We start from the raw sequence: 26,363 nt of genomic DNA, 5'->3' as shown, positions 1-26,363 counted from the left end.
ACAAACGGAATATTATTCAGTCACTCACGCGCACGTGCACACAGTGAAATCTTTTGCAACCAAATATATTCAGCTGGAAACCATTATGCTTAGTGATATAAGCCAGTCCAAAGAGATAATGTAGGTTTTCACTTATCAATGGTAATTAATACACAGAGTACAAAAAAATCCAAGAGATTGAAATTGAGATTTTGTTTATAGCTTTGCCTGTCTCTTGAAAAACATGTTTTTTCTCACTTGTTGAATTCTTTACCTAATAGTGTTAGGCCTGTGATAGTGAAGTAAACTGAAAGTATGCCATTGGAAATGTGTAGAAAAAAGGAGGTGCATTTGGGGGAACAGGGACAGGAGAGAACTTGGGTGGGAAGTATCAGTATTCCTAAATGTGTACTGTGAACCACGTGAAATTTGCTCACTTTATATAAACACATTATATAAAATGTGTGTTGTGAGTCAGCATTATCAGCATAGTAATTGGTTGAGGAAGTAGAATGAAAACATGAGAACTTGAAGCCAGAGCGTCATTCCTTCACAGCAGTTAATGGGGCAGGTACATGTGTGTGCAGAATCTGCTATACACTCTAAACTTGTCCAGATGTTTTAGGTACCTCCACTTGGGCCATCATGGTGGCACAGGGTTCCAAGCCACTGCTTGATACACCCATATCCCATATTGGAGTGCTGATTTGGGTCCTGCCTACTTGACTTCGCATCCAACTCCCTACTAATGCACCTGGGACAACAAAGGATGGTTCAAGTGCTTGGACTCCTGCCACCCACATGGAAGACCGATACAGTTTTGGGCTCCTGGCTTAGCTCTGTACATTGTGGCCATTTAGAAGTAAAACCTACATCATTAGGATGCCTTTAAAAAAAAAGATTTATTTTATTGGAAAGGTAGATGTACAGAGAGGAGAGACTGAGAGGAAGATCTTCCATCTGATCATTCACTCCCCAAGTGGCCGCAATGGCCAGTGCTATGCCAATCTGAAGCCAGGAGCCAGGAACTTCCTCCAGATCTCCCACACGGGTGCAGGGTCCCAAGGCTTTGGGCCATCCTTGACTGCTTTCCCAGGCCACAAGCAAGGAGCTGGATGGGAAGTAAGCTGCCAGGATTAGAACCGGTGCCCATAAGGGATCCCGACGTGGTCAAGGCAAGAACCTTAACCATTACGCTATCACGCCAGGCCCAAGGATGCCTTTAAAATAAATCATCTTGGATCCAACATGGTAGGTTAGTAGCTAAAGTCCTTGCTTTGCATACACCAGGATCCCGTATGGGCACTGGTTCATATCCTGGCTGCGCCATTTCCCTTCCAGCTCCCTGCTCGTGGCCTGGGAAAGCATTCAAGGATGGCCCAAAGCCTTGGTACCCTGCATCTGTGTGCAAGACCCAGAAGAATCTCCTGGCTTTGAATCAGCTCAACAATGGCTGTTGTTGCTACTTGGGGAGTGAACCAGCATATGGAAGATCTTTCTCTCTGTATATTTGACTTTCCAATAAAAATAAATGTTAAAAATCATTCTTTAAGATCAACTGAACTATCATAATGCAGTTGGGTTTATTGTTAGGTTAACAGAATTACTCATTCTGGAGCAGATAAAATACATGAGTAAGAACACCAGCCCTTGATACTAGCTCAGACTTGACTTAAACAACCTGAACTTAAAATCTTAATGTCAATAATGGCCTATTTTAACAAAGCTTTCAATAAGATTTAACTACATGTGCCACAATCAGATGAGTGGTGCCTTGTTCAGGATTCTATCTTAAGGACATAATCAGAGCCAAGTGCAAAGTTTAAGAATGGTGTAACTGGCGGGTGTTTCGGTGGAGTGAGTCAAGTCACCACCTACAATGTTCACATTCACTGTCAGAGTGGTGGTTTGAGTGCCAGCTGCTCCCTATCCAGCTCTCTGCCAACACACCTGATAAGGAAAGTGTAAAACAGCCCAAGTCCTTGGGCCCCTGCAGCTACGTGGAAGACCCACAAGAAACTCCTGGCTCCCAGCTTGGGATCAGCTCAGCTTTGGCCATTACAGCCATTTGTGGAGTGGATGGAGACTTATCTGTCTCACCTTCTCTCTGTAAAATCTCCCTTGCAAATAAAAATAAGCCTTTTAGGGCCAGGTGTGGTAACCTAGTGGCTAAAGTCCTCACTTTGCATGTGCCAGGATCCCATATGGGTGCCGGTTCTAGTCCCAGCCACCCCACTTCTCTTCCAGTTCCCTGTTTGTGGCCTGGAAAAGCAGTGGAAGACAACCCAAAGCCTTGGGACCCTGCACTCACATGGGAGACCCAAAGAAGCTCCTGGATCCTTATCAGCTTAGCTCCAGCTATTGTGGCTACTTGGGGAATGAATCAGCAGATGGAAGATCCTCCTCTCTGTCCCTCCTCCTCTCTGTCCCTCCTCCTCTCTGTCCCTCCTCCTCTCTGTCCCTCCTCCTCTCTGTCCCTCCTCCTCTCTGTCCCTCCTCCTCTCTGTCCCTCCTCCTCTCTGTCCCTCCTCCTCTCTGTCCCTCCTCCTCTCTGTCCGACTTTCCAATAAAAATAAACAGAACTTAAAAAAAGAAAACCTTTAACCAAGAGAATTTATCAGGAAGGTCACTGCAACTTCATTGGGAAGAGCCTAAAGATCTTACAGTGATAGGCTGGTTAATCAAATTATGGTTCATCTATACCAACTGTTTCCAAATTGTTTGCTCTCAGGACCGCACTACAGTTTAAATATAGTGGAGGCTTCTTAAAGAGCATCTACTTACAGGAGTTTTTTCTGGGTCTTTACTGTATTAGAAATTAACAGAACTTCATTAGCTGTTATAGAGGACATCGTTGTGTCATGTAGTGTCTGAAAGATTCTACAGAACACAGAATGAATAACAAGAAGGGGAACTAACACCTTAGGTGTTGCGGCCGGCTAGGCCAGTAACGTGGGCACGGCGAAGGATCTGGGGATGAGGCACCGACACCGAGACCAGAGATGGTGGAAAATGTCTCTCTCCAGCCTCTCTCCGAGGCCTCTTTTATTGCCTCCTCTCTTGATCGTTCACTTAGGTCTTGTTTACGCTTTCGCCCACACTCTAATTAGCAGAATATTGGATACAGCTGAGTTCGATGAGACCAGGTGCTTTCAGCCCCAAGCCCATTCCCTGTAGTGCTCAGCTTAACCAGTGCTAACCAACTCCTTAGCCCACAACACTTAGGAACTAGTCACCATTTGTGTATTCTTAGCGTCTCAGAAAACAGCAAAAGTTGTGGACCAAAATTTCAGAGCCCTTGATCTACAACATTGAATATTACGTGATCTGAACATTTTTATTGTACAAAATATTCACTGGCAGTGAAAATATCCTGATTTAAAGGAAGCAAATCATTAAACACTTTGAATAGTACTAAACATCCAGAGAGTAATTAACACTGTGCTATATAGTAAGTATATACCTCTTGATGAAGATGTTCTTTTGCTAAAATACCTGTTTGGAATTAAAAGTCATATGCACAGATTGCCTATTTTCAGGCAACTATATTTTCTTTCTCAGACATAAACATTTCAGCTCCGTAGCTTTAAAAGACATCATAGGAAAGCGTCAACGATAAGACACCGATTTTTGCTGAAGACTCCGCATACTACCCTAACCTCCCCAAGTATGGCCTGCACACCTCAGGATTAGAGTCACCTGGAGTTTGTTGGACCATGGACGCTCCATCCCTACCCTCAGACCCCTGAACCAGGGTTTAAGACCTGAGTAACTGCTGTACCCAGCAGTTTGAGAAACCCTGGCCTATCGCATTAGAACCTAGAGAGCTTTAAGGGCTCTGCAGGTTAGGGGGAGGAGTTGAGGGGTGAAGGGGAGTTGGCAGGAATGTGGGGTTGTTTTCACACTTCCCAGTAATTCTAACATGAGTCTAGGGCTAAGCAAGCAGTGCCCTAGTATAATATCCAGTAGCCCTCTTGCCAGCAGGACACAACAAGCTCCCTGGCAATTCCCAGATCCTAGACATCTCATGGGGACAGTGACCCCAAGTGTAGGAAATCACAAGCAAAATCCCTGAGGCTGGGTCAGGGCCACACAGCCACCCTTGAAGACTCACCCTGCTGGAGGCTGGGGACGCACCAGGAACACAGCAGCTGATGCGGGCTGTTCCTCGCGACCGGTGGAAGCGTTGCGAGCAAGCTCCCGCATGCCTCTTTTATAAGGGCACTAACCCCATCCTCAAGGGCTCTGCCGGGTAACCCAGGTGCTGCCGGTTAAGAAGGATTACCCAGGGGCTTCCACTGAGACTCTGCTGAAAGAGGCAGCAGCTGGGTTCCCTCAGAGCCTCCAAGACTTTCCAAGGATACGGAACAAAGGTATAGCTAGGCCATTTGACCGTGAGCTTTGTAAAGTTACAGTGACAGAGGTGAGGGCATGACAACACTGTTCAGAAACACTTGAAATATCCTACTCCATTATGAGCTCATGTGAACGAATTACACCTGCTGAGACTTTGTACATCCTGGCACATCAGGGCTCATTCTGAGGTATGGGGCGGTGAGAATGTCAACATACGAAGTGGGGAAGAATCAACTCACCCCATGGTTAGCAAACACTGTCTGATGCCTTTAATGGCAAGGTGGCTAATTCTCAGATAATGCATGTTGTTGTTGGTTTTTTTTTTTTTTAAACAGAAACATGGGGATTGTTATGTTGGTTGTTGCTGAAGAGGAACAAAGCTGCAAATTGGGACACTAGGGCCCCATGATTCATTAAGGGCAGGGTGGCATACTCTGGCAGTAGGTGCAGACTGCACACTGCTGCCCTCCAACTCCCACCGACAGTATCTTGAAGATACAATGCCTGTTGCTTGGCAGATGAGCAAGACAATACGAGTGGGGACAGGGAGAGAAAGATCCTCCACTCACTGGTTCCCTCCCCAAATTGTCCAATCAGCCAGGGTTGGGCCGGCATGAAGCCAGAGCCAGAACTCCCTCTGGGTCTCCCATATGAAAAGCAAGGACCTAAGCTCTGGAGCCACAACAGTATGTCAGCACATACTGGCAGGAAGCTGCATTGCAGGTGGAGCAGGGACTCAAATATGGCAGTTCTGCATCACAGGTGTCCAAAGTGGCAGCTTAGCCTCTGTCCCCTAATGAGGTTCTAAGCATTAACGGTGTCTTCCCAGTCCACAGCTGAGATGGGGAGTGATGGCAGGCCCAGCTTCCACCTGCACACATCTGCTGCAATGACCTCAAGAAATGTCAGCAGCAAGGCCAGGACCTAGGTGGTGACAGAAACAAAATGCTCTATTCCTCAGCTCTCCAAAACAAGCCAGGCCATTTTTCAGAGTGGAGTAAAAATCATTTACCTGCTCTACACACACAGCTGTGCACCCTCATGTTTTCTCAAGTATTGGTTCCTGTGTTCATTCCATTTGCTGTTACCTGAGGCTTACACTAGAGGGCAGGCCACTAAAACATACCTGCTCTCATCAGCGGCTCTGTACCAGCAAAAAGCTCACTCACAGGCCGGTCTAAAAGGTGGCCTCTGGGCAACAGCAAGGGCGGCTCTGTCTGGGCTTCCTGCTGCTGTCTTCCTCTCTGAATTCATTGTTTTAGCCTATCTCCGGTCTCTCTGCCTCCTGATCTACTGTGGTTCCAAAGCCTACAAGTGGAGGAAAACATTACATTGACTAGGGTATTTAGCCATATTCAAGGTCTTGCATTAAGGAAGTCTTAAAAACTGTGATTTTTATAAGCTGTACTCTTGTAGCGGATTCCTCCAGAGGGGGAGTAGAGAGGGAGGGAGAGGGAGTCTCTGTTTCCATTTGGTTCCCTTCCCTGCTCCCCAACTCCCCTCACCCTCTCCACCCCAGGACCATCTGACCGCCTTGTTTGCTGTGTACAGATTTCCTGTAGATTTTAATTACTTGACAAAGAGGGAAAACAAGAGAGTGAACTCTCTGCCACCTTACTTCCAAATGCCTACAGTAGCTCCAGCTGTCCGGTGCGTGGGAAGCCCCAGGCACCGCAGCCACCCTCTGCTGCTCCCCAGAGTGAAGCGCCAGAGCTGAGACTTGATCTTAGGCACTCAGAAATCAGATGTGGGCACCCCAGGTGACTGGCCTTAGCTGTGGTGCCAAATGCCCACCGCAGTTCTGTATGGATTTTATTGGTGGCATCTCGGGATGGCCCAGGTGAATGTATTTCCAGCTTTACCTCCTGTTTTCCTTCCAGGCTCCTCACCTGTGGCAGGGAATAAACAGTACCAGGGCCTCGCTGGGGAGTGCTGGCCACTGTAGGCCCTTGGCCAGGAGCAGATGGAGAAGGTCCCAGTTCTTCCTTGGAGGTCTGAACAGAATTTCCCTAGAGAGAAGCCAGGCTTCACGGAGCCCACGACAGCCAGCCAGCAAGGGCTTGCCAGGGCACTGGGCTCTGCTCCTCATTGTTGAGCCCACAGGCTTCCCAGGAACCCCATCCAAGGAAGCCAGGACACAGGCCATGAGAGAAGCCCCACCAAGAAGCAAGAGTGTTCCCTTTTGGGGCCTGAAAGGCCAAACATTCTTAATAATAAGGAAGGGCCAGGAGACACTTAAGAATCCCCTCGAGGGCAGGAAGACAGGGGACCAGGGCAGGAAGAAAGCTGAAGGCAAGAAGTTCGTTCCCTGGCAGAACAGGAGCAGGAAAAGCAGAAGCACTTCTCCAAGCACTTTGTGATGCAAAATTTAGCTCTTTAATTCGCAAGTTCCCTTCAAAACAAAAACAGGACAAAAAAATCAGGGACACATTAAAGCTTGTGGTGATCAGACAACACAAATAAAATTTCAATTTCCCCAAATGTCTATCTCCTACCCATCGGAGAGAGTGGCAGTTTTGAGTTCTTCAGACAAAATGCCCTGCAAACGGACATTTTTCTCCTGTGTGGGCTTAGACTGTGAAGAACTGGGAGGGCCAGTTACCCTATAGGGTAAGAAAAAATACAGAGGAATTGGCCATCTCCAAATACCACCAAGCTTCCTTCAACTTAGGATATCTTTTTTTTTTTTTTTTTTTGCTTTTAAATATCTGGGAAGGTCAGACAAAATGTTTCTCAAGCAAGACTTCAGTGTCAGGGACTAAGGATGGGAAGTCAACCTAAGTAAGTGCTTTGGATTGATCTTTGCAAGTCTTACTCAGTCATAAAAGCGGGGGGGGGGGGGGGGGGATGGGAGGGTGGGACTGAGCAGCCTGGTAGCTCAGTGAGTTAAGCTTCTGCCCGTGATATCAGCATCCATAGGAGTGCTGGCTGAACCGCTTCTGATCTGGCTTCCTACCAATGAACCTGGGAAAGCAGAAGATGGCCCTAGTGGAATCCAGAAACCTATGTGCAAGCCCTAGATAAAACTCCCAGCTCCTTGGCTCTTGGTTTCACCTCAGCCCAGCCCTGGTTTATTGTGACCACTTGGGCGATGAACCAATCAACACAAGATCTCTGTCTCTCCTTCTCTCCGCACAATGACTCTTTCATGTAAACAAATCTTACCAAGACAGAGAGACAGATCTGTCTCCCCTGTGGTGCATAGCCCAATGCGACTGACTATTCCTTAAAGGAGCCTTGAGGATTCCGGCTCCAAGGAATTTTGAGTTTTATTATAAAGAGGTTGCATACATCACCCACATTTATCCAAGTCTCTGAATCTCAAATCCTACTGTGCATTAAATGTACACAGGAGCTGTTAAAAAAAAAAAAAAAAACCCACTCCAGAGCCAAAATTTCTCTGGGCAGAACCCAGAAATTTGGATTTTTAATGGTCTTTAGGCCACTGCACTTAATATACAGGAACCTCAGGGCCAGGGGTCACTCGTCACTCTTCAGGCCATATGGGGCAGTGCAAAGACATTTCCCTCCATGACCCCAACACTTCACCCCCTGTCCTTCCCCTCCCTCCTTCAGCACCAGCTTGGAGCAGTGCTGCCATAATCAGCAGCAACAGCTTCACATGGGAACTTGTCAGAAATGCACTCTGAGCCCGCCTTGGATTCACTAAGTCAGAAGTTCCAGGCATGATTAAACTCTGACCCAGAACAAAAGCTGAGAGTTTCTGGATGTGAAGCTTCTGATTTCCAAAGAGAAGCAATGAAGGAAAACATAACTCCATGTGAGACAGAACCAAGTTTATTCATGACAGTCTTGATTACAATCACGCTCAAGTGTAAAAAATAAAGGGTGATTAATTAAAATTTAAAACTCATTTAGGCTTGCTTGTTTGGCCTTTCACTGGATGTCTCATAGGGTGGGGGAGCCTGCCTGATGCTGAGTCAGCCGGTCAGATGGACTTCACTGGAGAATGAGGTAATAAAAAAGACAAAAGTGCCAGCGGAGATTTCAAGTCTTCTCCACATGGGGATGACATTACAAAATGACAACTGTGATGAGGCAGGGAGGCAAGAAGTTACTCTTAACAGGCAGAATACTGAATGAACATCTCTACCTACACAGAGACACAAAACACACACATGCAGACTCACACACACCCAAACGTTGGAGACGAGAGTTTAAAAGAGTTTCGGTCCTTTCTCTGGGCAGACTGACAACGTCCATCAGCTACTGCGTTGCCACCAAGTAGGCTAAGCCAGCTGCCCAGTCATGTGCTAGCAAAGGTGTCACCACTGTAAAACACGCCTGTGGCTTCCCTAGCATTCCACAGCTTACTATTTGCTCCCCGCAGAGCAGGAGCTGGAAGACACCAGCTGAATTAAAACCCAGGGTACAGAAGTCGTTCCTCCCACCTGCAGTGCAGCAGGGACGGCAGCCCCTGAGGTGGCTTCCCAGCATGTGGCTCAAAACAGGTGCCCCACTCCCACACACTCGCTTCCAGAGTATTTGTGCTTTGTTACTGTTCCGATGGCTGCTCTACAGTAAGAGAACAGAAGGGGCCCTGGCCATGCACTATCTCCTTTTGTTAATAACAGCAAACTAAGACTGCAAGAAGAATCCCCCGTTGGAAGGTGTTTGATGGTGTCGACAGCTATTTTGGAACTGGGTTCAACTGCATTCAAAGAGGAGGAAGGGGAAGGTGCAAAAGAGGCTGCTTGGATGGACCCTCAGTCCATGGAAGTATCTGTGAAGGAGCAGCCAGTCACTTCCCAGCTGGGCTGGCATGCCTCCCCACACCCTCACAAGGCAGTGAGCCTATGCAATTGATGCACAGTGACAGCTCCAACGCTCTGCAGGCAAGATGACAGGAAAGGGAGAAGGCGGGTTCAGATTCAAAGGTCATGCAGTTCAGGATCATCCCCCCCCACCACCCCTCAAAAAAAATCCAACTGAGTAAGACAACACTTTAGAATGTAAGAGGAACTCTCTCATAGCTTTCACCTTTGGAAGACAAAAAACACAAAACAGAACAATCAGACAACCCAGAGTATTTGAGAATTTCTGGAGAATCCAACCACAGATTTGGTGGTAAGGAGTATTTCACTAATGCCTCTCATTAACCTCATTTTCTCCTTGGGTTTCATGGATAAATAAAGCTCAATCCTACTGGGAAAAAACAAGCTCAGTCCTGCTAAAATACAGCATCGCCGAGTTTTCCGACACACCTGCTCATGCCCACAGGACACACCACCTTGTTGATAAGTAGATGGGGCAAGGGCGTCCACCCAAGTCGCTTGTTGGATGTGATTAAAAGATGTGTAAACACAAGATGTTTTCTCTTCAGCTTTGTGAAATGGGTGTGGTGGCATGCCAAAAAGCCACTGTCTTCCCAAGCAGGAGGCTGCATGTCCAAATAGCTGAGCTTCTTCAGGCTCCGGGACAGAAGATGGTCCCTCAGTCTCTTGAGGATGGAATGGGCAGAACCTCTTCTCCTGGCCCTCCAGTTAGTGCAGCAGAGGACAAGACAGAGTGCCTTCCACAGCTTCCATCCCACCTGCCCCACTCCCCACTTGGCTTTTTTGGTAGGCATCCAACCATCCATAAACGCATGGCTACAGTAGAGATTCACGGCGCAACAACTTTCATACTGGTGATTTGTTTAAAAAAATTCCATCAGGGAGCAGCATTGCCCAGGTTCACCCCCACGAAGCAAGTTCTCGGCAGCTCCATCAGGTGGGCGGCAGGAGGCCTCTGCACTCGGTCCGTGCACGTGGGAAGGTGGTGAAGGCTGGGTGTGTCCAGTGTCTTACAGGGCTATGGCAAGGGGCTCACCAACTGGCCCTGACAGCTTCGATGTCACTAACCAAATTCTGGGCCAGGCATATCCCAAAAATCTGAGAAAAGGAAAGGAGGACAAGTCAAAGGGTGAAACTTTCAAATTCTCCGAGCTTTATTTGGCTGCCATGCACCCCCTTTTAAAAAAAAATCAAAGCTTTTAAATCAAAGATAAAATTTATACAAAGTGAGCTGCATCCTTTGATTGTGTATAATTCAGCAGGTTTTAATATACTCACAAGGCTACGCGATTATCCCCACTATCTAATTATGGAACGTTACCCCAGAACAAAACCCTGTACCCATGACAGTCATTTCCATTACCCATCCCTATAGCCGTGCAACCACTAATCTGCTTTGCCTACTCTCAACATTTCACACAAATGCTCTCATACAGCATGTGACTTCTGTGTCTTTTTTCTTTACATGTAGGAGGATGTTTTCAGGGTTCGGCCACACATACCAGGAAGTAGTTCAATTATTTTGGAGAGGCAGAGGGGTCACATATCTTTATTTTAAGAAATGGTATCAACGAGAGCTTATCTGGGTAGATGCTTTGGTGAAAACTTCCAGAAAGGGTAAAAGTTCCTCCAACATGCATTGAACTGCCCCGGCGACCAGACAAGTTGCCTCTTACCTGCGGGAAAGTTAGCCTAAGGCTTAGTTCTAAACACTCCTGTCTCCCAGGGCATGTGTGTGAAGCAAATATTCAATCAGGCCAGATTCCAGATGCAAGTTATTTTATGTGGTCACTTAATTCTTGGATGGATTTCACCTACTGACAACGAGTCTCAATCAAGTCACTCAAGTGAGGACCCCTTTAGTCAGAGGCCAGTTTGTGCCTTTCCAGTAGTGATTGGGTGTTTTCCAAGTCAAATGCAGACTCCATTCCATGGGACCCACTCTCCCAGTCTTCCTTCTCTGAGAATGAAGATTCAGCTACCTCATCAGTTCTTCAACTTCTCTGATGGCTCATTAACTTGCCTCTCCCCCTGTGGCAGGCTGTATCGTTTAGGCTACTAGCTGAGAGAGGGAAGAGGTGTGGAGCTCCAGGCTCATCTGGCAACTGGATCCTGAAGACAGGGCTGTGAAGGGAGCACGGCTGCACTGTGGGTGGTGGGGTCTGGGGCCAGCCTAGTGCTATGGCAAGGTGGTGGTGAAGGTCTGACTGCATGACCACCCAGGGTGCAGAAGCAATGCAAGGTTTCTTCCAGGTTCTCTGAGGCAGGAAACCAAGGTGACTGTATAGGAAGAATGGCCAGTTCATCCCTTTTGATGGCCAAACACTGTTGCATCAGATGACTATGCTATGTGTTTATCCACTTATAAATTGGTGGATTATCTTCACTGTTTCCACCTTTTGGTTATTGTGAATAAAAAGTTACATGAACACTTGCAGAGATGTTTTTGAGTGAACATATGTTTTCAATTCTTTGGGGGACATTCCTATAAGTCATATGGTAATATGGTAATTCTATGTGTAACCTGTTAGGAATTGCCAAATTGCTTTTTGAAGAGGCTGTACCAGCAAAATTCTTTCCAACAATGTGTAAGGCTTCTAATTTCTCCACATCCACAGCAATACATGTTATTTCCAGCCTTTTTCATGTTAATCTTCTTCAAGAATGTGAAACAGTACCTCACTGTGCTTTTGAGTCCCCATTTTTAAATGACTAATAATGTTGATAACTTTTCACATGCATAATAGTAACTTTTATCCTCTTTGGAGAACTGCCAATGCCATTTTACAACTGATTTTTCCTTATATTGTTGAGTTGCAAACTTCTTTATATACTATAGATATCAGATCCTTATAGGACAATGATTTACAATTTTTTTTTTCATTATGAGGATAGTTTTTTCAATTTCTCTTCTTATCAGGGAGCTGGATTGTAAGTGTAGAAATTTGGTCTCAAACAGTTTATTAACATGAACCACAACTCTGGCCCTATCATAGAAGTTTTAGACTTTATGAAGTCCTAATAATCTATAATTTCTTTGGTTGCTCATGCTTTTGGTGATGCCAACTTAGAAAACATTGCTTAATCTATAGTTGCAAAGATCTACTCTTATATTTTCTTCTATGTTTTGACAGTGAATTCCTGTAAGTCCCACCACTGAAATCCACCCCTGGCCAATCCTGTCTGCCCTAGTTGTGCCAATGAAGTATTACCAAGAAAATGGAAATGACGGAATGCCAGTAGGCAACTATGGATTCAAATGATTTCTCTGACTCAAAATGAACAAAGAGCTTTTATATTTATGCCCTTGATCTATTTTCAATTAATATTTCTATAAGGTATGAAGTATGCAGATATTCAGTTTTTCCATAACGATTTCTTGAAAATGTCTGCTGTTCCCTCACTAAAATGGTTGGTTCCCTTGTTGGCTTATTTCTGGATTTTTAATTCTATTCCACTGATTTATAATGGCTAGCGCATGCTATCTTGCTTACGATAGCTCTGTGGAAAGTTTTGAACTGCGAACTATGAATCCACCAACTTTTATTTATTTTCAAGTTCATTTTGGCTTTTCTGGGTCCTTGCATTTCCCTATGAATTTAGGGCAGGCACGTGTTATGTATGGCTAAAAAGGTGGCTAGAATTTGGACAGAGATTACATGAAATCTATAGATCAATCTGAGGAGTATGCCACCTTTAACAAAATTGTCTTGCCTCCAAGGGTACAAGGTGTTTTGCTGCCTATCTACAGCTTTCCTTTCTCTAGATTGTGGGCCCTGCTTGTGATCCTCCATGCCAAGTGTCACAGCCATACCTCACAGAGCTTAGTAGGGTCCAAGAAATGCAGTCCGGAGAGAAAGGGGACAGAAGCTCTGTGAATTTCCCTTACCACGGAGACCTGCTTCTGCTGATCCATGCCTGTTCAGTTGTCACAAAGCAGTATTCCTGACCCAATGGGCATGACAAAACGCTAGCAGACGGGCCCGGCAGTGTGGCCTAGCGGCTAAAGTCCTCGCCTTGAACGCCCCGGGATCCTATATGGGCGCCGGTTCTAATCCCGGCAGCTCCACTTCCCATCCAGCTCCCTGCTTGTGGCCTGGGAAAGCAGTCGAGGACGGCCCAAAGCTTTGGGACACTGCACCCGCGTAGGAGACCCGGAAGAGGTTCCAGGTTCCCGGCTTCGGATCGGCGCGCACCAGCCCGTTGCGGTTCACTTGGGGAGTGAAACATCGGATGGAAGATCTTCCTCTCTGTCTCTCCTCCTCTCTGTATATCCGGCTTTCCAATAATAATAAATCTTAAAAAAAAAAAAGCCTGGGGAAGCAGTTGAGGATAAAATGCCAGCAGACAACTACTGACCCAACTGATCTCACCAGTTTGAAAATGAACACAGGTTTCCTGAAGTATATAGGATCTAAAAACAGGGCTTTAATAAAGTACCAAACAGTTTTATTCTCAAGCCATCTAATGTGTCTTACAAACTACGATGTTAGGTGATTCAACAAAGCTCCCGTTCTAGAGAGTGCTCCTAGGGAAACCTTGCCACGTAGTGTCCATGAAGAACCTTGACTTACCTGCAGCAATGCAATGCCTATGAATATGCCAGCCACGATGGTTAAATTGTCCTGTAACCACTTCTCAAACTGGGGCACACAGCCTTTTGTGTAGATTACAATCTGCTGGTCAACTTCCTTTACAAGGGCAGAACAGAACAGAGTGTCACAGATATAGCACCATGCATATGCAAAAGTTCTCCTAACAGTCTTTTTGCTAAGCAACAAGATAAGGCCCACTTACTGGTTTTTGCCTGGCATCATAGCCACATTGAGTGTTGATGACATCTTCCTGGTAAAGGAAAGAAGAGAAAACTATAATTCACTCTTGTTATACAGTCAGCACAGGTAGGAATGAATGGAAGAGCCCCACGATGTGCCTGTAATGGGTGTATTTCAACACAGACACTGTGGCGAACACAATATGTCTTGTATCTCATGTCATTAGGAGAATCTTCAGGCGCTAGTAAGTCTCTCCTGTTTTACAAATGGAGAAACCTGTGGCCCAGGCTTCTGTTCTCAGGAAGGATATTCTGCAGGAGGTTCCAGATACAAAGTCCTGCTGACCTCAAGAGGCATGTGGAGTATAGAGAGCTGGAGTCAGATTCAAACCACACTGAAGGCTCATGAAGCTCATCCCCATTTAGGCTCTCTGAGGAACACTTTGAAATTTCAATTTTTAAATAGCTTATTACTAAGAGATAACATTTTAAATTTACATTAGTCAAAGGTTTAATGGTTTTACTTAAAAAAAGGGTTCAACAAGTAAAAAGACCATAGCCCAGCAGAAAAATAGCAACAGCTATAAAATAATCAAATGAGAAGAGGCTCAATTTCACTTGTATAAAGGCTAAAATATCACAGTAGTATATAATTCCCACTCATTTGTGGGACAGATATTTAAAATAAAGTTTGACAAAACACTGTTTGCCAACAGAACTGACAGGGGCCTCCCTCTTCTCTCTCTTCCTTCCTTTCTATTTTAGCTCCCACATATAAGGGAAAACATGTAACATCTGTCTTTCCCTGTCTGGCTTATTTCACTCAACATGAGGTGCTCCAGTTCCAACCATTTTGCTTGCAATGACAGAATTTCTTTTTTACAGCTGGATAATATTCCAGATGTCTACATTTTATTCTACTTACTTTGGCATGATTAAAGTGGGTTTTCAATGGGAGTGGCTTACTTCAATAATTAAAAAATAAACCACTCATGTATCACATAGACAGACCTCAGGGCCTGATCAGAAACATGGTTCTGCTTTTCTGGGTTAGCTTCTTTTTCCCCTCTGCCAGGTGTGGGGCCACTAGGATTAGCATCAAGTTGAAGGAGGGAGGGCTCTCTACTCCAAGAATCTGACACTGAGAGGGAGGCTTAATGCCTTCTAAAAATCTTCAAAATTCTAACAGAGGCTAACATCCAACAGGAACGGTAGAGAGGAGACCACCTGGGACTGGAAGTGGGTGCCTTAGGCCCCGGCTCTCCTCAGGAGAGCTAGCGACAGGAACCAGTGGGGCAGGCAGCTTTGTAGGGCAGGCCTCAGAGTACCATCCATCTCCCTGAGACCCACGGAAAGCAGGCTAAGCTGGTATGTGGTTGGTGGGCAGCCTGCAGGGAAGGCCTGCTTTACCACCTCAGAAATGAGTAGAGCTGTCCGTGCGGTCTGCTGCTTGTTGGGGGAAAGGCAGATCTAGGGGAGGTCACTCAGGGTCACCAGGGGTAGGCTGAAGAGTTCCCAAATGGCTAGGAGCATGCAGGGGCGAGTACAGCAGGGACTGTCACACCTGCTGTTCTGACACCCAGCGCTGGCCTGTCATTCACCAGGCAGGAATCACATTGAAGCCATCCCATAGGACAGGCCCATGAGCTAGCCTCCAGTCACTAAAGATACAGTAGAAGGCAGTAGCTTATAAGCAGGTATAATGTCTACATTTTACTATGTTTACATTTACTACATCTATATCCTATTTATTATTTTTACACATGTATTTTATTCAAACACATATGTTCTGGAACATAGAATATAAGCTGCAACTACCATGGCCACTAAGCTATCCCAGGGTTTCAGGGGCTCTGGTTTTCATGCAATATAGCCCAGCTCTATCTGGCCTCAGGCCCTCTGCCTGCTCCAAATACTTTTCCCAGACTAAGTGGGGACAAAAAGGTTACTAACCCTAATGCCAAGCAGAGGGCTCACCAATGAGCCTGTCCTTCTCTGAAAGAAGAACAGCAGGTAACACAGGCAGGTGCTTGGGTCGGCCACAGCTCCCCTCCATCAATGGCTGGTAGCGGGAGATGAACCAGCTAAGTCTCCACACGCCTTGCCTTCTTTCCCAGCAAAGCAACGGAGTAGGAGTGTCTGCTGGTAGGAGTGTTGTGAAGGTAAATGAGCTTACACCCATAAAGAAAGGCTCCACTGCAGGATGTGAAGAAAACATCAGCAAAGATGACTCCTGCCGGGAAGATCTGAGTGCTACACCCCCTACCTGAGCCACAGTCAGGAATAAACAGGTGAGAAGCAGTTACAGGAAGAGAACCACCATGCGTGCCCATGCCACACATACATGCTGGCGGGGACGCATGCGTGCGCACCGGCCCGTGGTGGGCTGGCGCTCACTGCTCACTTACTGCTGGGTCTTTAGTGCAGCAGGAGAAGGGCACGCCGCATCGCTCTCGACTTGCATTGGAATCTGTGCAATTGAAGTAAATATTTAGGTTCCAATCATCAGCTCCAAAAGCCCCACAGCACTGCCACTAGAGCAAACAGGAGAGAATTAGAACATCTTCCTCGGAGGCGTCCAGGTGCCCACACGCACACCTACCAGACGACATCTGGCTTCTACCTGCCCTAACCTCTTCTGGCTCAGAATTCATCTTTAAGTCAAGCTGACCCTCAATGCCCCCGAGAAGCTTCTGCAAGGATGTGCTGGTCTGTGACTGGCCTATGATTTCTACAATGCATAAGACTCCTGCAGTTGGGCTGACCAAGGACCCAGTCAGCACAAAATTTGTTTGGCTTGGATAAATTTTAGAAGGAGAAATGAGAATATTCTAGTAGAACAGACAAGACAGTTAGCAACATGAGCCATGGGTGGGGTACCCATATGCCTCACTTTAAGTTTTTAATATTTGTTTTTTTAAGATAATTACATTTTTATTGGAAAGTCAGATATACAAAGAGTAGGAGAGACAGAGAGGAAGATTTTCCGTCCACTGATTCACTCCTCAGATGGCTGCAAAGGCCAGAACTGAGCTGAACCAAATCCAGGAGCCAGGAGCTTCCTCTGGGTTTCCCACATGGGTGCAGGGTCACAAGGCTTCAGGCTGTCCTTGACTGCTTTCCCAAGCAGCAAGCAGGGAGCTGGATGGGAGGAGGGGCTGCCAAGACTAGAACCGGTGCCCACATGGGATCCCAGCGCATGCAAGGCAAGGATTTTAGCCACTAGGCTATCGTGCCAGGCCCAAGTTTTTAATATTTGTTTAAATAGTCATTTCTAAAAATGTTTTCTTGAGGTATGACTAACATAGAATAAAACGCACATCTTCAAAATGCATCATTCAGTAAATCTGAACAGGTGCATATATCAAACAGCCACTAGCACAATCAGGAGAGTGGATCTATCCAGTGGCCCTGCCAATATTTTACGGGCTTGCATTGCATTATATTTGCTTCTTCTCTGAACTTTTAAAAAAGAGCCTGCATTTCTATTTCCAACTTTAAAAAGCCAGGAACCTAATTATAACAAAATGGAATCAAAATTGGTGCATCTTGAGGGGAGCCTGACTCACAGGGACTGACTGACCATTTTTATATTCCTCTCAGTTAAATAAATCATCCAGCCCGGATCATGTTAGGCTTTCAAGAACAACAGCTAGTTCAAAACATGAAACTCCATCACAGAAATACGAAATCTCACGGAGCCAATGGCATACTCAGAGAAGCTGTGTAGACCACGTCTTCAAGTGCATGGGTTCCTCCCAGGTGTGGCTACAAAGCTCCAACAGATTTGTCATGCAAACAAGTCAGGAGTAACCCTGGGCCCTGTGAGCTTGCATCCTTTATGATCTAACAAGGCTGACGCTGATGAGGAGATGCAAATGGCCTTGACTTCACACTGGAGAAGCAGCTTACTCTGCATCCCTGGGCGCAGAGTGTCCTCCCTTGTGATCACAGCCCACGCCCCCGAGGCTGCCCTTTAACTGGGTGGCTCCAGCACATTCTAGAAAACTAACCCCAAGAAGCTCACTGGCTCCTTGAGCTCCTAATTGCCCTCCATTCTTGCTGTAAACATTACTGGCACAGTCTCACTCAGCTTATCCAATCTTACAGCGCATGCTAATAAAGGCCAGTTTGTCTAACACTGACATCTACATACATCAGAGCGCCATCACCATCTCATGAGTGAGACTACAATTATTGTTATTTTTACTTCAGTTCTGCAGAAGCAAAAGAAGGCATTATTAACCCACAGTCACAGAGTCAATCAGGTTTTTGGCACCAGTCCAGGGCCTTTTGCCCCCTGTTTATACCACTTAGTATTTTGAGCACAGCTGCCCCCTGGTGTGCACCGCCTAAGCCATCACACCATTGTCACCAGAGACCTGGGGCAGGCCAGACTTCACTTGCCAGAAGCCTCTAGCTCTTAGTAATTTCTACTGGTTTCTCTTGCATGGGCTATGATAACATCTGAGATATACTGCAGAAAACTTGTGTATAAATACTCTAGCAAGCATACTGTTATGAGTTGTGATATAAAGAGATTTACCAGAAAAGAGGCAAACAACAAGAAAAGACCAACATTTAGCAATCAAGTAAAACTGTAAGCCTCTGACAAAGCAAAGGCTCTTCCAATGCTCATAGGTAAAGGCCAGTGTGACTATAAACCTTTCACTCAGGGATTTTCTTCATTGTTCTTCCAACTGACTACAAAGGGAAACAAGTGAAAATAGGACATTTTTACTTAGGATGCAAGACCTGTAAGTCATAGAGCAAGCTAGAAAATAAATTAAAAAAAAAAAAAAAGGCAAACAAACAGAAAAGCAGGCACCCAAGGCAGAGGGAGTTTCCAACTGGCAGAACCAGGAGGGGTTTGCACCAGGGTCAGCATTCTGAGAAGATTTCCAACTTGAAAAGAGACCAAATGTAAACTTACATATTCCTGGGTGAAGTCTATGAGGTTTTGCAAATCAATGTCATCTCTGTACGCTCTGATGTTGTTGTTTATAAAGAAATACAGCTGGTCTTTGATCCAGTCTTTGAAAACAAATGCCAGGACCCCAGCAGTAAGCTCCAGGAAGAAAATAATTCCCAGGAACACAGAAAACTAGGACAAAAACACACACACACAGGGAACAGTTACGAGGGCTGCTGGGATCAGATCTAGTTAGTTCCCCTCCGAAAGCCGTTGTCGTTACACTTCATTGCTACACATCTCCAAAGCAGATAATCTTTAGTTTCTTAAGGCTCATTACTACAGTATTACACTCCAGGAAAGGATTTCTAAAAATTAAAAATAATTTCACAATCACATTTTAGGAGCTCTAGTGTTTCATTTGGTAATTAACCAATAAACCCATAAGCAAACATGAATAATAGGAATTTCTCATTAGACCCACATTAAGGCCTAATGAGTTTCTTCATGATTAATGTACTGCCAGATGCTTCAACAATGACCTGCTCCCAACTCTGGTAAGATTTTTCTTGCTCAAAAGATTGCCTGTCCCATTATGTTAAGGTCGCCGGTCATTTGTTACCGTGGCCTTGATTCTGGGTGCCACCTATCGCTTTTATGGACTCAGACACCATTTCAATTCCCCTCTGCACCTGCTGTAACACATAAAATAACAGATCTGTTCATCTGAGAGGAAGAGGTCAAAGAGGAAGTTGGGGGCTGGGTGGGAGTGGTATGTGACTGTGAAAAGAAGAAACTTTCCGCAGCATGGAAACAAAACCCTTGGGTTGAGGGCTTTCTCAGGAACGCAGCCTTGCACACCAGCCTCTGGGAAGCACCAGGCTCAGGAATCCTTTTAGAGACCTCAAAGCACAGCCAAAGGCAGACTCCTGGTTCACACAGAGGACAAGAGCTGACGGGCAGTGGCTGTAAGTGCGCTAACTGCTGGGAACATCAGCGCAATTCCCCGCCCATCTAAGAACACTCGGAAGAGCCTCCTATTCTTAGTTGTATGGGTTTCACATTGCCGCCCACAGTTTTGTCCACGACCCACCGCTCCCATATCCTCAACCTTCTCCCACTCTGGCATGAACAAAGACAGGAAGGGCCAGCTCTGCTGAAGTGAAGACTGCAGAGTTAGGGTTGGAGTAGGCGGGGGCGCCAAGTAGTCTGCAGCCAGTGTGGTCAGCAAGCAGACATCACACAGTCAGCCAAGGGGAGCAAGCAGCAGGAAAGGGGTGCAGAGGCAACAGTGCAGGTCCTTATTGCTGGCACACAGGGTCCAAATTCTGCATTTCCTCATTCAACAAACACCAGTGAATGACCCTGGTACAGAAGCCAGTATGAGGAAGACCATGCCCAGCCTCCAAAGACCTCAAGTGACTTAGGGGTGGGAGAGGGCACTGGGGCAGATCAATTGCACACTGATGTTGCTGTACTGAACAGTGCTTCTCCAGGGTGCCAAAAGCTAGTCTCTGAGATAGAGGGCTAGGCAGGGGCATGGAAGGAGGAGATCAACGCATGCCTAGTTCTAGGATCCCCAGGCTTGGGTCCTGATGCTGGATGTTCCAGCTTAGTCCTTCAGGTGTCCATGCAGCTCCTGGTCCTCTGTTTGTGATGAGTTGGCTAGAAATAGATTCTAAACTTCTTAATTATCAGCAGTGGCACCAATTTCAAATTAAACTTTTCTCAATCAAAAGGACAGAGGGGGAAAAATCACACTATACCTGCTCAGAACCTGCTCCCCTAGCATCAAACACTTCCACTGCTCTCATCGGGCACTATCCTACACATATGACAGAACTCTTCTCACACCATGGGAATCATCAAATCCCAGGGCATGTGCAGGACCGGGCACCCACAGCACCACAGTGGAAATCAGGCACAAATTTTAATTAGATTTTTGTTCTCACCTCCATAAGGTTAGGTAAGTTCAGTTTTCAATTCCCTTGGTAAATATTCTCATCATGTTACATAACACACATACTAAAAATCCGAATCCAATGTCAACTCATATCAAGTGTCTGGTAGAGACCTTCAAGAGCTAGGCCCTGTGAGACAGCTTCCCCTAAAAGGGTAGAAACTGACTCAGGCTTCATTCATAGGCTTCAGTCAAGCTTAAGAACTTCACTTGTCTTTCATGGTATAGTATCTTCTTGCTGGGATTTTCTTTTGGCAATTTTTCTGGCCTTATGCATCACATCTATCATTTCTTTTTTCTCTTCTCTCTCTGTCTCTCTTTTTCTTTTCTTAAGATGTGTTCATTTGACAGGCAGAGTTACACAGAGATGCTCTACCCCATGACTGCAACAGTGGGAACCAGGGCAAGCTGAAACCATGTGTCAGAAGCTCTAGCCTGGTCTTCCACGTGAGTGGCACAGGCACAAGACTTGGGCCATCACCCAGTATCTTTTCAGACCTATTATCAGGGAGCTGTTCTGGCAGAGGACCAGCTGGGACTCAAACCAGTGCTATAACATGAGATGCCAATATTGCAAATTGTGGCTTAACCCACTGTGCTATAACACCAGCCCTATAGAATCAGATCCTTCAAGAGGTTTGGAGCTGAGTTCGCATTTGCTGCCTGATTATCACACAGCTCCTGCTCAAAGGATTTCCTGGGTTCACTGAAAAGAAAATATTTCAGAGACAGAGAGACCAGACAGAGATTGTTGCCATCTGTTAGTTTGCTCTCCTAGCTCCTATAATGGCTGGGTCTGGCCTAGTCCAAAGCTGAGAGCACAGTCCAGGATCCTGCCAGGATGTGCGTGGCAGGATCTCAAACACTTGAGTCATCACTGTTCAAGTAATAGGGTATTAGCAGGGTCTTCATTAGCAGGAAGCTGGGAAAGGAATGCCAGACATTAAATATAGAACAGGAGCGTCGTAAATGTCAGGCCAAGGATATTCTGGCACAGTTTTTACGGTTTATTCTAAATATATATAGAAAGAGGACACTTCAAATATTCTTTAGTACTTAAAAAAGCCAGGAAACAATATTTTTTAAAATTTCTAATAGAGAACTTTATAAATTAAGATGCTGACTTTGACAGATGTGTCTATTTCTCTATCTTCAATTAGTTCTGATATTGTCAACTATAAAAACAATAAAGCCTATTAAAGGTGCTATCCTGATTTAAAAAAAACATGCTCATCTAAGTCATATCAAAGGGGACCGCATTTTCTGGAGCTGGAAGCTTCATCTGATCAAAGATTGGCAGCAGATAAATATAATAAGGCCCAACCAAGCCACAGAAGCTGAGTGAAGTGAGCTCAGCTTCTGAGCTGAGTTCAGTGAAGTGAAGTGAGTCCTTTGACACCAAATCCTGAGAAAACTGGCAGGTTGGCGGATCATGGTCAAGGACAAAGCTCTCCTGAAGGTGACACACTTCTCCATGAAGCATTTGGTTGCATGTGAGGAAAGGGAGGAATCTGGCAGGTAAAGTCTTGGAAATTTAGTCACTCTACCATATACTCATGTGAACACAGAATCTGCTGCTCACTAAATTAAATGTTTCTGTGTTAGCATGATTCATGTCAACTTTCAGGTGAAACAGCCTCCTAGAGCTTCTCTTCTCTGAATCTCAATTGCCCAAATCAGAAGCTGGGTGCCCTGGGTGAGGCAGAATGAGATCTCTGTTCTTAGGACGGTTCATGAGAAGATGCTGGGAGACGGGATGGTAGGAACCCTGGGGAAGAGAACCACATGCTGCCTGGCTATTGAGATTGGTCTCAGGCTTCTTTCTTGCTTTGAATGGACATTTCCCAGATGATCTTGTGCCAACAAGGGCTGCGAGTGACTCTAGGAACAAGCGACGAAAGCTGCAGCACCATGATCTTCTTCTATAGAAATCCCTCCCACCTTGCCTCCCCATAAAAATGTGTGGCCTTCTGATCACCTACTTGTTCTTGGAGGGGGAGTGCAGGCTTCACATTCAGGGCTGTGGGTCACACGCCTGGCAGAATGCCAGCTCCATACCAACAAGTATGTGGGTCTGCGCCCTGGCTACACTTACAGAACCATTGTACGTATTTGCTGGCACATTCCACGTGTTCTGCTCTGGGACTGACCTCTTCTACTTCCACTTTTAATACTTCTAAACTCCCTGATTAACAGTTCCCTACAAAGACATTAACAATGATTACACAACAATGGAGATCTTTGTCCTGAAGATGAGGGAGAGTTACTGTCACACTGTGGCTCTACTTTTACCAAACCTGCTGCTTGGCAGACTTCCTCTGGACAGGCCTTAGTCACTATCCTTCTGCCTGGTTCCTCTAAGATACTGCCTGCACAGCTTTTGACCTGTTACATGCAAAGTGGAAAGGTGAGAGAAATCACTTAAGAAATAATGTGTACACATTTAAGGGCTCTATTAGTCCAAAAACTGTGTTAGGATCTTAACTGCAAATCTGTAATACAAGCATATGCATGTACAAACCTTCCACACATGGCATGGAGTGGGGTGGTATCTATTATAAAGAAGGCATAACAGGGGAATGTGGGCACAAGATGTAGAGAGCTCACCTCAAAGCAAAGCAAGACTTGGACCATAGCTTTACAGGGCCATTAGTGTAGCTCATTGGCTTGTCTGTGCTGGCAGTGTCCTTCTGAGGTAACATAAAGAGCTTGACTCTTGGTTGGGCATATGATACTTACAAACTTGAGAAGGAATGTGTTTTCCCGTAGTGCTCCAATGCACCCTGCAAATCCTAAAATGAACATCACTCCGCCCACCACGAGGAAGAGCCACACTGGATCAAAGCCACCAAGATCAGTGATGGAAGAGATGTTGGACAGGACTCCCTGGAGGTGGAGAAGAACAGAAAACAAGGTACTAGGTTATGGGATCAGTTCTCTAGTATCCAATTATTGTTCTTCCCCCACCGCCACTAAAGAAAAACATTGGATGGCATTTGATTATCAGTGTGATTAAAACTGTAAAAACACTACAAGAAAAAGAAGGACTGAGAAATAGATATGGAGGAATTGCTGACATTTTTGTCACATGTTTTGGTAAAAACATATACATGTACAGAAAAAAAAAACACCACATAAACTGTCATCAGATTCTACAGAGAGAAGTAGATGTTACTTTTGATTTCCATGTCCTCAACTGTAAGTGGTTTTGAGTAAAAAAACAAACAAGCAAAAACACAGGTGTACAACCAAAACACCTCCTGGACACCTAGAAAGGAGGGACAGGCCACATGAAATCTCCAGGGAAAACACAGAGGTGAGTCAGGTACCACTTCAAAGTCCTCAGCATTTCTTAGGAAGCAAAGGGGCAGCAAGAAGCCATGAGGTTTTCCTTTAACACTGTAAGGAAGACACTTCCTGTTTCTCTATGTGGAGGTCAGCTACTGTTAATTTGAAACTATGGATGTGTGTGGGTCTAAAGTACTCAACATCGCCAATATTTCATATATTTTTCATTAAATCTGTTTGCAATTCTCCAATCAAAATACCCCAGTGTATAGTATAGCTTGCCGTAAAGTCTTAAAATTAGTTTTCAAAGCACTCCCAACAGCCTACAAGAACAAGCAGTAGTCATCTGATTTTATACTTGAGAAAAATGGAACTCAGGGTGATTTGGTGATCGGCCAACAGTCACACACCTATCGATTTGCTGGAACTAGAACAGAATGTCTATTTCTGCACTCCTTGCCTCCCCAGGAAACCAGGCACCTGCTTCACAGTCAGCGCTCATGTGCACTTGAGTTTTGGAGTTTTCGTGCATTTTAAGCTTGCAGGAATATTTGGAGCATACCATTTGTATTTGGTCTTTCTGTGTGCTGCTTCTTAGGAGGATGCTGACTTCAGAACATAGAATGTAAATAGCAGAACACATAGAAGGAAATGGTCCAAAGAAAAGGCTGAAACACACACATACACACACACACACAGAGCCAAGGGTTTACAGAAAGTCACAGGCAAGTGGCTGAGGGGTTACTGAAGCAATTAGGAATGAAGGATGCGTTCCCACTTTGGCAGCCACACCCGTCACAAAACCACAGTCATCAATGATCTGATCCATTCTGTCTTTCTTGCCTTGTGTCTTCAAGCTCTGAGCTATGACTGCTCACACCAGGAAGGCAATGGTTGAGCGCAAACATAGCAGTAAACACTGCAGCAGAACCTACACCTACACATGGGGCTGCTGGGAAACCAGCTGGCCAGGAAGTCAGACAAAATCCAAGGGCTCTGCGCTGGGGCCCCCAGCCCTTCCTGCAACTGTGCTAACCACAGTGAAGATTTCAGAGTCTTCATGTTTTGGACCTGCCCAATCAGTGCAAGAGAAGACTTTATGGTTAGCTGGCAACATTCAGTATCTGAATTTTTTTTAATGTTTTAAAAGAATCTATTTGAAAGAGTGATAAAGACATGGAGTGACAGATTTTCTGTTGACTGCTTTACTCTCCAAATGTCTAAAAAAGCTGAGGCTTGGGTTAGGCTGAAGAAAAGAGTCAGAAACTTCATCTGGAACTCCCAGGTGGGTGGAATAGGCTTAAGTGTTTGGGCTATCTTCTGCTTCCTTGCCTAGTACATTTAATAGGCAGCTGGATCCAAACTGGAACCAGTGCTCTGACAGGGGATACTGACATCACAGGTGGTGGCTTAACCTACCACACCCTGATAGTGGTCCCATGGGAGAGGTCTTGATGGGAGAAGTAGACTCAGTTGGTTTGGCACTAGAAACAAGCAGATGTGGAAGTGAGAGAGACACGTGTCAGTGCCCTCTCACTGAGGCATAGCTACCATCCCCAGATATCTAACAGTGGGTCAGAAAAGGTTGCCCTTTGAGATATGGGCCTCCTCATAGGCGGTTGACTCTGTGAGTCTATGTTACACAGGAAGGATGGCCAAAATAGATGGCAAATTGGGGACCAACTGACCTTTAGGCTCCCTCCGACTCTAAGACTTACTATGATTTCACCCATTTGTAATGATTTATGACTCACCCTCCCTCATGTCTGGGTAAAGATCAGACTGTTCCCAAACAGTCTTGCTGGGCCATGCCTGTACATAAGGAGCTCAGTGGATAAAAGGGATGATATGAGCAGCCCAGTGCAGCAAGCACACAAACCAGCACCTAAAAATCTCTAGATCCTTCCTCCTGAAAAGGCACGAAAGCATACTACTGACTGTCGGTAGATTCCTGGATCATCTGTCCTCCCCGGGTATCCTTTGGAGGATCAGCACTTGGCTCATTGTAATACTTACTCTCCCTAGCCTGCAGGGGCAGTTTTAATTGAGAGGCCTGCAACTGTTTCCATGGCAACAGGCAATCACTTGGGGGCCCAGAGTTGGACTGCAGATTCTCCTCACTTCATCCTAAATTCCGGCAAAGACAGGACTGGAGACAGACCCTGCCAAGAGCTGAGGGAAGCTAACCCTGCGAAGCACAGGCAAGATGAGCAAGATTTTTAGTTGTAATGGACTCAGAACCTAGGCAATTAGTTCTGAGTGGAAAACTACCGCCAGGCCCTCCCTGCCCCTGGATGG

The 26,363-nt window shown here is 45.6% G+C and overlaps 1 protein-coding gene across 2 annotated transcripts in view; it reads right to left on the bottom strand.

Moving 5' to 3' along the window:
• Nucleotides 1-8,117: 8,117 nt before the first annotated feature.
• Nucleotides 8,118-26,363, bottom strand: part of TSPAN5 (tetraspanin 5) — a 358,999-nt gene continuing 340,753 nt past the window's right edge. For both annotated transcript variants that reach the window (XM_058667030.1, XM_004590548.2), the window contains exons 3-8: nucleotides 23,517-23,663; nucleotides 18,839-19,009; nucleotides 16,314-16,439; nucleotides 13,929-13,976; nucleotides 13,706-13,822; nucleotides 8,118-10,229 (exon numbers count right to left, since the gene is read on the bottom strand). In XM_058667030.1, coding sequence (XP_058523013.1) covers nucleotides 10,164-10,229; nucleotides 13,706-13,822; nucleotides 13,929-13,976; nucleotides 16,314-16,439; nucleotides 18,839-19,009; nucleotides 23,517-23,663 — 675 coding nt within the window. In that variant the 3' untranslated portion in view covers nucleotides 8,118-10,163. The remainder of the gene's footprint in view (nucleotides 10,230-13,705; nucleotides 13,823-13,928; nucleotides 13,977-16,313; nucleotides 16,440-18,838; nucleotides 19,010-23,516; nucleotides 23,664-26,363) is intronic.

Source organism: Ochotona princeps, chromosome 7 (genome assembly GCF_030435755.1).
Source record: "Ochotona princeps isolate mOchPri1 chromosome 7, mOchPri1.hap1, whole genome shotgun sequence".
NCBI classification, from domain to species: domain Eukaryota; kingdom Metazoa; phylum Chordata; class Mammalia; order Lagomorpha; family Ochotonidae; genus Ochotona; species Ochotona princeps.
This window is presented reverse-complemented; position numbering and strand designations above follow the sequence as displayed.